General features: G+C 36.1%; 1 protein-coding gene across 1 annotated transcript; it reads left to right on the top strand.

The window, feature by feature from the left end:
* The first annotated feature begins 9,548 nt into the window (after positions 1 to 9,548).
* Positions 9,549 to 10,163, top strand: LOC105039618 (uncharacterized). Its single transcript, XM_073256025.1, has 2 exons — positions 9,549 to 9,919; positions 10,097 to 10,163. Exons 1-2 carry the CDS (start codon positions 9,549 to 9,551, stop codon positions 10,161 to 10,163), a joined length of 438 nt encoding a protein of 145 aa, XP_073112126.1.
* The last annotated feature ends 904 nt before the right edge of the window (positions 10,164 to 11,067 follow it).

Genomic DNA, 11,067 nt, shown 5'->3' with positions numbered 1-11,067 from the left:
CGTGGTGCGGTCCCCACTCATAGCTTGGGGCTTGGCGCGAAAGAACGATCCATCATCATCTTCTTTGTGTGTGATAAGATCCAGTAGTTGATGTCGCGAAAGAAGACCAATCATTCCTTCGCGCGAAAGATACAACCCAAACCGGGGGCGCTCGGGGCGCCAAAACGAGTCACAGAACTGGTCCCGCCCTTCAAACTGCCAGCTCTTAGCTCCTCAATCAGTTCCGCATTGTCACAATTAACGATGTATGACGGTTTAAGGTACACTTGAATATTTCTATAAATTGTGACATTTTGTCTGTTTAAAAATTACAAAATATCATATTAAAATTTTGTAACACACTGTACCTAAAACTTTATAAAATGCATGGAATCAGGAAATTTGGAATTTTTATTTTCTCCTCATAAGAATAAAAGAAAGTTTTCATGAGCACGTTGCTTCAGTTTTCTTTTTCATTTATTTTGCATGAAAACCATACACCCTCGCAAAAAATCAGGACTTGTCATACTTCTTGATATACTTTTTGAAAAGTAAATATTGAACTGGTTTTAGCTTTTTTTTTTTTTGATAAAAGGACTGGATTTAGCTTGAGAGTTGACTTGATTCATGTGTTGCAAGATAAACTCCAACAGTTAACTCCATGTGTTTGGCTAGAGCCAAGCAAAGTGAGCCATACCAATTACATCCTTCAGACCCAACCCCACAAGTACTGGCCACCATTTTAGCGTCCATCTGCATAACTAGCTGGAAGTCCATGCTCAGTCACGAGCGAGCAAACTGTGAGGGTGCAGATTGGTTATTTGATTGCATTCTCTTAAGATGTGCGAGACGTTGACTTCTCAGCAACCCCCCAGCATAAAGATAATGTCGAAGAGGGAAGGATAAGGACGAGATTTGGAGACCATAATGCAAATTTCCAATCTGATAAAATTTAACTATTTATTCACCAGAGCTTTTGAGAATAAGGTCGGACTGAGGTTTATTATCTCGGATGTTACGAAGCAAAAGTATATTTTTGAGCCATCCTTTTATATTGCAATCTCCTTAACTTGCTCACCCATTGGTCCCCAAAATAAACATGCACCACAACTAATCAAACATGCTCTCTTTTTATACAGATAAAGGAAAAGTCATCAAGCAGTTAAGCATTTCTATAGCAAAATATAGAAAAACACCTTTGTACTTGTAGAAACAAAGTGGTTCAAATGTTCTAAGAGTTCTATTTTTCTTGATTTTTTATGCAAGATAAATGGTCTAAGAGTTTTTTCCCCTAACATTAAAGGTGGATTCTTTAGTCCATTACTTTCGGCGGATGCATAAAAAAGATAGCTTTATTTCAAACCACCATTAACACATGCAAGGGATAGACCGACCATGGTATGTTGTGAGAGATGCAAAACCATTTTTTTTGTGTGAGAGAGAGAGAGAGAGAGAGAGAGATTTTGTGCGGCGATATGTAAGTAGCTAATTTCTTCAAATAGCTATAATAAATATGATCTAGGCAGCTGGTTTTTGTAGAGTGAATCATGGCAGTTGGTTTTCTTCCCTCTTGGCTCATCAAAAAGATTGATTGCATATGTCGGTCTTTTTATGGAAAAGAAATAAAATTACCAATAGCTTATCTTGCAAAATCAGGTAGTCTAAAGTTTGTATTAGAAAAAATGAAGGTGGCTTGGGTGTCAAAGATCTAAAATCCTTCAATCAGGCCTTATTTGCAAAATGAGAGTAGAGGTCACTTAATCATAATCTTAGCTCCTAGAAGAAAATTAGTCAGTCTTCCTGTCTCAAAATAGTAAAACTTTATACAGTCTGGAAGCTTAAGCAATGAAGCTCTAGTATTTTGAAGGAGGTTATTAAAAGCCTCCCATCTTTCTAGAATCGAATTAGATTTATGGTTGTCAATCGACTAGATATACTATCTTGGAAGGACACCTGGATCCTTGATGCTCCTCTTTGTGAAGTCCTTCCAAACCTCTTTCATGCTTGCCATTTGAAATCTAGGTGTGGTAGCCAATATTTTCTCTTTCAGAACTATGTCCTAAAACTTTAGGCTCCACTCTAATTTTCTTAGGCTCCATAGGCTGAGTTATTCGTTCTTTTGAATAAATTTGGAAACTTACAGTCATGTTCCAAACCTGATAGAATATAGTGGCAACTCTCATCTTTAGGGGTCATTTCTACCGTATCTTTTTATTATTTTATAACTTCTAGAGGAATTAAATGGGAGGTAGCATGTTCTCTTTAAAAAATTAGCACCCCATCTAAAGCCAAATGCTATCTCTAGCTTGACTTGCCCAATAAGCCAAACATTATAGAGATTTTGGGAAAGAACATGGGTTTCTTCTTGGGTGGTTGTCCTTTCTGTGATCATTCGATTGAATCCATTTCTCATCTTTTTATCTCTTATCTCTTTGTTGCCTCTACTTGAGCCATAATCTATAATAAATTCTTGGTTATTCCTCCAAATGAAAGCTTTTGGGATTTCAGTATTAAATAGAGATGTTGCTCTTTTACCAAAAGTGTACTGCAAGCTGGCTTCATATTAATAGCAGCTATAATCTAGTGTTGTTAGAGGAAAAGGAATAACAGAATATTCCTTCATCAATTATCTAATCCTCATTCAGGAATCTTTAAAATACTTCTTCTTTTTAATGAACATGGTGCTTTACTTAGTTTTTGCTTGCTATGGGACAAACTTAAACCTCTTGTGGCCACTGTTGATGGCATGGTTACCACGATTCTTACTTTTGATGTGCCATCATGGTGAATTTTGGACTGTCTTATTTATTTTGTAGTTTTGTGCCATGTTAAAGGTTTTTTTTTTTTTTCTATTTATTCTCCTTGTGTTTTAACTTTTGTTTTAATGGCATTTGATCATTTCTCTATAAATTCTTCTTCGGTTATGTAGATAAAATTCATATGAGCAGTTATGTCAACCACTACTTTTCTTTTACTCCAAAAAAAAGAAAGTAAATGTTGTGGTCACAATGGTAGCTCTTGTTTGTGATAGGACACGGTCAATACGCGGCACCATATCCCTTAGGAGAGTCTAATTTCTTTCAAATAGCTATAATGCATGATTCGTTTGGGGCACCAACATTTGTTTATGAAGCGAATCTAAGGCTACGGATCTTGCCGTCAGCAATGACAACTCTTGTATATGATGGGTGAGATCTTGCCGTCAGCAATGACAACTCTTGTATATGATAGGTGAGACATACTTAACCATAAAAATAACTGCATGAGCAATACACCCCCCCAAGTGGCATCGTTTGATATGACTACAAGGCATCCACTTTGGTAGCTTAGAAAAGAGTGGATGCAATTAATATGCATAGTCAGCAGATGGAGAAAAGAGTGGATGTAATTAATATACATAGACAGCAGAAGGAGGCAAAAGAGATCGGTGGAGCCCTCGACCACTGCTAGGTGAGGAAATATTTGAATGTGATGCGCAAATAATATTGGAATCATCTTTAATCCTGGGTGTAGGAATGTCTTAGGTAGGGTAACCAAAAGCAGATCAGCATTATCCTACATGCATGGCTGCTGCAAGAGGAAACAAGATGCCCATCAGAAAGTTTGAATCCTCTACCGCCGTGGCTTTGGGAACACGAGTATGATCTAACTGTAGGTAGGATGTTTATTTGATGGGTCCTTGGTTTAATTCTGCTGTCATCGGATGCAATTGGAGGCAGGTGATTTTAACCGAATGACATTCCTTCAGTGCATCAAAAGCACATCAAAAGGAAAAATAAAAAAAAACCGATGTTACGGTATATTGTGACTACAATATGTTTCTCTGCAGCTGATGAGGGACTTGGTTTCAAATCCCATTCCCTCCATGAACGCACCACTCTTCTGGTGTGGTTCGGAAAGAATGCGATATATTCCAATCCGACCTATTTATATATATACAAAAGAGAGTATTATTTTCCTGCTAGCAGGAACTTTTCTTGTGCCAGAACAAGCCATGTATTTGCCGCAGAGACTTGATTGGCACCATTTTTCCGTAGCTTTTAGTGCTGAAATTAGGAAGAGTCCAAGAAACCCTCATTGTGATTCTCGATACTTGCATTCCATCAAGTTTCTGAAACAAGCCATACAGGAATTCCAAACTCTTTTTTTTTTTTTTTAAGGAGAATAGGGAGGAAGTGAATCACTTCCTCGAATGAATATATATATCTATATATATATATATATATATATATATATATATATATATATATATATATCAAATCAGAGAAAGTATGCACAAGATGAGGAAAGAAGTGAAAGCAATACACATTGGTGCTTCCCCAAGGAAAAATTTCAATCTTTGAGTCAATGGGAAAAGATAGCTCCAAATTTTCTGGGGTCCTTCAATCACCTTTGTTGATCCAAGGTGTTCCCGTAGTCAGCGGTAAGTAATGTTTTTTGAAGAACAAAATAAATGGAACTTCGTCTTCCAAGGAATATTCTTCCATTTCTTTTAATCGAAACATACCAAGCCCATCAAAAGTTGATCCCGTAAATTTCTATTAGATCCTGAAATTTTCTCCTCCACGAGGTCCACAGTGCATGCATATTTGTCAGCCAGCCTTGGATATTAAGGCAAGCTTTTAAGAGTGGCCTAAATTCTTTTAGCAAACGGGCATATGAGAAAGGGGCGCGACACTGATTCCACATTACAATCATATAGTGGGCACCCACCCCACATGTAGTCTATTCTTCAAGACTAGTGAAATAAAGACTTCGATTAGATGCTTTCCATACCATTTTGTAGTATGGGCGAAGAAGGCCACAATTATTAATGAATTTATAATAGAAATCCATAGTGAATGATCCATTGCTGGTGAACTTCCAAATAGGAATGTCAGTAATTCTTGATGGTTTAATAGGGAAAGGGGATCATTCAAACTCTTTAGCTGTTCCAGTTCATCTTGAGAAAGCGGACCATGCAATCTAACTTTCCAACAATGATTCCTCCCATTCAATATGGATGCCATAAAAATATTTTCTTTAATTGTAGAGGAGTATAACTCACTAAATAAAAGGGCAAGAGGGGCTGCACCGATCCGTGAAACCTTCCAAAATATAATATTTTGATTGATACCGAGTTTGAAGGCCGTATAGTTCCAAAATACATTGAGATCCTTGTTTCTATGTGCTTCCAAATGGATGAGAGAATTCCAACCTTCAACCGCAAAAAAGAAAGAGAAAATAAAAGCCATACTAATAGGAAATTCTCAGTATTTGTTTTGCTAAAATAAAACTCTACCATACATGGCGGTTAGATTCCACATGGGGCAAAGGCCAAGTAGTATGCTCGTCTTTTGTTGAGAGCTAGATCCCATACTAGTATCTTGAAAGGTGTGTAATTCTTTCCACAGTCCTATCTTTCGTCACAGGCAAGTTTATTAGAACGACCATGGCCTCGTATCAGTCAGTTTCATTTCCCCAAAACCAAACAAACCTTGAGACTATTAAAATGAGCACCAGCTGTGGTACCATTAGCCCCATTCGGCTTGCCCGACCACTTCAACTTCTTGATGGTACAAGGTTATTAATTCCTTATTGTCTTAACTTCACAAGTTCTTCAAACACTTGACTGCGTGCTGCTACCTGTGTCGGATGAGTTCTGTGCAACTGGATTCAAAGCTTAGAATAGCCACACACACACACACCCCACTGTTAAAATAAGGGAAGAAAGAGAAGATGAAATTTCTATAATCCTGATTTATATATGAATTACGTGACCACAGGGTGCATGCATGAGTCTAAGTATAATAGGTTTTGAGTAAGATAACAACTTTATAATAGACTTTGAGTTTGATAATAACTCTATTAAGATTACAAATCGGTTACATCAACACACACCATGAACACTGCCTTCTCCTTTGTGATGGGTTTAGCTCATCAGCCTTCATTCAACATTCGTATTAGACTTTCTACCAACAAAAAAAAAAAAAAATCATATTAGACATTGGCTTTGCTGCTGCACCTAATTGCACTTAATTAATTGTCTGGGTCGTGCGGCACTAACTTTTTTCTCTTGTTTAGCAACGATCAGACAAACAGCAAATAAACAAGTAAATAGGCCTCTTGCATAGACTTTCTTAGGTTGTCCTAATGTTTGCTGCTAGCCTATTATTTCATTTTGTAAGGATGAAATTATCTTGCATTGACACTCAACTTTCTAGGCCTATCTTGCTTGTACATTCTTTCCACTTTGTGGGGGATGGTACCTTCATGATACAACTTGCTTATTATTGTTAACAATAGCCTTGCATGTAATCAAGAAACAAACTTTCTCCTCTTTTAGCAATAATAGAAATAGCCACAATTGACCGTCATGGTTAAAAAAGATGTGAAGACCTTTTGAAAAATTAACATTAGGTCCCTTGGAATGTAATCTATTAGATCACATGAAGGTAGTATTTGATGATCCAAATAGGATTATCATAATGATTTAAAATTATCGATGATTCGAATTCAAGGATAATTTGATCATCAGTGATCTAAAATCACTATATTTGGTAGACCATGGTCTAGTGATAAAAGATCCATAGATATCCATGAGTAATTTATTTTAGTATTTCATAGGAATCTAATATCATCAATTATATAATACCAAAACTACCCATAATATATTCCATAAAATATATTTATTAGTCATATATAATATATTATAAATAAATTATTAATATATTCATTAAAATATTAATAGTTTATATATTTTATAAAAATATGTTTATCAGTCCTATAAATTATTAATCTTACAAAATATATTAATTATTATTATAAAATTAATATTTTTATTAAACATATATATAATATGTTATTTATTAATATGAATATTTATTTTGATTAAAAATAAAGTAAATAGAAGTAATATATTAAATATTTTTATTATATAAATATAAAAAACAATAAGATATGTTTATTCTAATTTAAAATTATCATTGAATCATAATATAACAATAATATAATTAATAATATATTATAATATAATATATATTATAAATATAATATATGATATTAAATATAGTATAATATCAGATATATAATATTGATATAATATATTAATGATAATTAATATATCAATTTTTTTCTCGAGAATGAAAGATATTTTTGTCTTTATATTTTAGTCAAAGATTACTGTCTGCGTTAAGATCACTATCATGTAGGATCATCATCGTGCAATCAAATACAATGATCTCATTATCTCTACCCACATCATCCTTAATCTTAAATGGATCATCTTATACCATCCACCACCTAAATATTTTGCTTTCACTTTTAATCCCCTCATCCCAAATTATTTTTCCTTGTGTTGTATGAGATGGTTAACATGTCCCCTTAATTTAAGATCAATGAGCTGCTAGTTTTATATAGAAAGTTTAGATATTCATGCATACTATTGCTGTTGGAGAGTCGATTTGGCTTAGGCTAATGAGCTGGAGTCGAGAGAGGGAAAGATAGTCGCAAGATGGCTGGTCAAGACCTCTGAATTGGATGCTGGCTCTGAATCCATAATCGATCCTTCGAACCAGATCTTATAACATCAAAAATAAAAAAGTCCTCGTGCTGGAGGGTTTCTCGATGCTAGACTCTCCAATACCTAAGTCAGTCTTCCATGGAAGCAAATAGAAGAAATCTGAGCTTTTCTAGAGGATTTTCTGACTGTATCGAGTATGAGATGGAACAAGTTTTATCGTGAAAGAGTAGAGTGGTAGGTTAGAGAGGAGTCCATGTGGAAGGTGGAGTTTAAAGGTGAAGTCAGAATTACTTAGAGTTTTACGGAGGAGCTAGATTTTAGTTTGTATAGGATCTATCTCAAAAAAAAGATAAGCGGACTATGGTGCACCTTCCGCAACCTTGTCCAGAGTTCTTCTTGACTGGAGGCTATATTGTGGTATAAGACAGAGGGCATCATTAGATGTCCCACATTGGTTGTGAGTCAAGATAGACTCTGACTTATATGAGATGAGACCTTTTCTCCTCCGTAAGATATTTTTTGAAGGACAAAATCGTGAGGTCTTGTGCCATAGCAGCCAAAGATAACAATAGATGCTATCTTACATGTACAAGAGTGGAGACTAACTTACCCAAGCCACGAGTCTTTAACTGCAACATATACAATTTGAGTTAACATGAGGATAGCTCCTCCACTAAAACATGTCCTACGTAATCAGAGTCAGTTTTCCAAGCCAAGCAAATGTTTTAGTAATATATCTCATGGTGGTCTTTGCATCGACCTCTAGTCACTCTCTTTTGTAGTCTTCTTGAACGCCAAACTATAAACATGATAACAATGCAAATAAAGTTTTAATTTCTGTGCCTTTGCTATGCTTGGCTCTAGCATCTTTTGGTCCATGCTTTTGAATGGCTTTGATGTCTGATCTTAACCCTTTCTACCTGATATACATCTAACACATGTTCTATGCTAGTGATCTGCATCAAAACATCATGAAAACCTATACTATTAATTTGATCTATTTTCCTTTCTCCAAACCAAAATTTATTCACATTTAAAGATCCTTCTAATGTGAGAAATAATCATGCCACATATCCAAGAGGTTGCGATGGCACTATAGCAAACATATGTGATTAACTGCTTTGAGTTTAAAAAAGTGTCGCACCTTCATTTTGGTAGTCATCCATAATGCTACCGTAGTTGCACCACACCTTGGTCCCCCCCTCCTATGTATTACATTTTTAAGTAACTATGATCTACCTTCTAGCTGGGGATGAAAATAGATCAGATAATATTTATCTAGATCTGACTAATATCCGTAGCTATATTCATATCTATAAAAAAAAAATAGATATAAGTATAAATAGATAATTATCTTATCTATATCTAAATATTTAATTTATTTATATTATTTATAAATTTTAAAAAAATATATATAACTATATTAAAATTCTATAGATTGATTTTTCATCTATAGACCGTATAATTTAATTATCTGACTAATATCAACATTTATATCCATACTTGTAGTATTCAATTTGTATCTATATCTCTTTCAAACAAATATAAAGATAAATTTTTGTATCTAATTAATATTTATATTGATATTTATATTCATCAAAATAAATATAAATATAGATAAAAATATACTGATTTCTGATCCGATTCCAGCGTACTGCATTCTGAAGCTCTTGCTCCCCTCCATGGCATCTTTTTGACCTGTAGAAGATAATGACCCATAGAAAGAAAAGAAAAGAAAAAAAAAAAAAAACAGCGAGGAGAGAAGCAGCGCGCCTGTTACTACCGCAATGATGAAGGCAATTTGCCCACGTAGGGACCGACCGACCGCGAATGCTGCCATAAATTGGAGCGACAACCCTTCGATCCTCCAACCACCGATATTTGCTCCAGACCCCGTCCTGGTCCCGTCTTCCCCCCCTATTGTGTCCCAGAGGAGCAGTAGACCGTTACCTCACATTCTAATTTTACATTGCATCAAAGTTAACCAACCACACCTTCTCTTGATATAATACCACACACTCACAATCCCATCTACTACATCTCTTCTGCTTCCTCCAAGTCCTTGGACATGGAACCGGAGAACCACGAGCTAAACCTTGACTTAGGCCTCCAGCCATCATCCCAGCTGGCCGCGCCGGCTGGGGTATTCCCGTGTAACTACTGCCAGAAAAAGTTCTATAGCTCGCAAGCTCTCGGGGGTCACCAGAATGCGCACAAGCTCGAGAGGAGCCTTGCCAAGAGGAGTCGGGAGCTGGCCACGGTCCTCCACCAGCATGCAAGCTCGACAGGAGCCGTGTCAGAGAGACAGAAGGAGGAGAGCAAGTATAATGTAGGGAAGTTTGTGAGCCCCGAGGAGACGAGGGTCTCGACATGGCCTGGGAGTTATAAGGTATCAGACGACAAAGGAGAGCTGGTTGATGAAATCGACCTGTCCCTAAGGTTATGACTTGTGCTTTCCTTTGCTTCTCCCTCTCTCTCTCTCTCTCTCTCTCTCTCTCTCGCCCCCCTTCTCTTTTTTTTATATTTCTTAATTCGAAGCGCACCATATTAACAAAGCTTCAGGACGTGTTTGCTTCAAGTTATTAAACGTTGTTTTCTTTTTCCCCATATCGCTAGTTCTTACTATCTACTAGATGAAATGGCCTGGGAGAATGAAAGAGAAGAGGAGACTCTACGATGGTGATTTGGAGCCTTTTCCATAAAAATGCACTGGATTGCACAAATTCCGAGTGTAACAAGGGTGTGGGTTAGCTCAAAGATATAGATCAAATGTTACAGGAGCTTCTAATGTTCTGCCCAAACAGAAGAAGATTCTCATTTTTCCCAGTGGGGATGTGATCGGATGTCCGAGGGCAGAACATTAGAAGTTCCTGTAGCATCCGATCTATATCTTTGCTTCTTTGATGCATGTCTTGATGCAGTTCCATCTTTTCTGCTCTCCCACAGCTTACACTGATGCCGCAAGTCTGCGATATTTCTATGAATTAAGGATTTGGAAGAGGGATTCCTGGTGGGAATCCAATTTACACAGGCAATGATTGGGTTCTCACTTCTAGTGGTGACATCCGGCTGTGAAAAGAGAAGGCAACGTAACGTTTAAGATTATATATATATTGGCCACCTTTCTATCATCATTGACCCCGAAGCCCAAATTAAATAAGTAGTTTTAGGGCCTTTCGGAAGTGAAAAGGATAAAATTTTAGGTATTAGGATTTTCTTCATCTTGAATGTCCAATGAAATGATATTTAGTTTTCTTATCTGGAAGGATTTGAATAAAGATTCTGTGATTTTAGGAGCTGGGAATTCGACGCTGCTGATATTTAATGATAGGGCAAGAAGGATTTATGTAATTATATTATATAGAGATGTGGAAGATGGAGCTCTAGGTCTAATATATATATATATATATATATATATATATAGAGAGAGAGAGAGAGAGAGAGAGAGATATGGAGCTCTAACAGTTAAAAACAGGTATGAAAGCAGATAACATTTTATATTATATATCTAGGAGCAAGAGAGAAGGTAAAAGAAAAGAAAGAAGGCAGAGTCAATGTGAAATAGTTCTAGTAGTCTTGAACATTGT

The sequence above is a fragment of the Elaeis guineensis genome, chromosome 1 (assembly GCF_000442705.2).
Source record: "Elaeis guineensis isolate ETL-2024a chromosome 1, EG11, whole genome shotgun sequence".
Classification (NCBI taxonomy): Eukaryota; Viridiplantae; Streptophyta; class Magnoliopsida; order Arecales; family Arecaceae; genus Elaeis; species Elaeis guineensis.
Note: the sequence above shows the minus strand (reverse complement) of the source record. Positions and strands in the feature narration are given on the sequence as shown.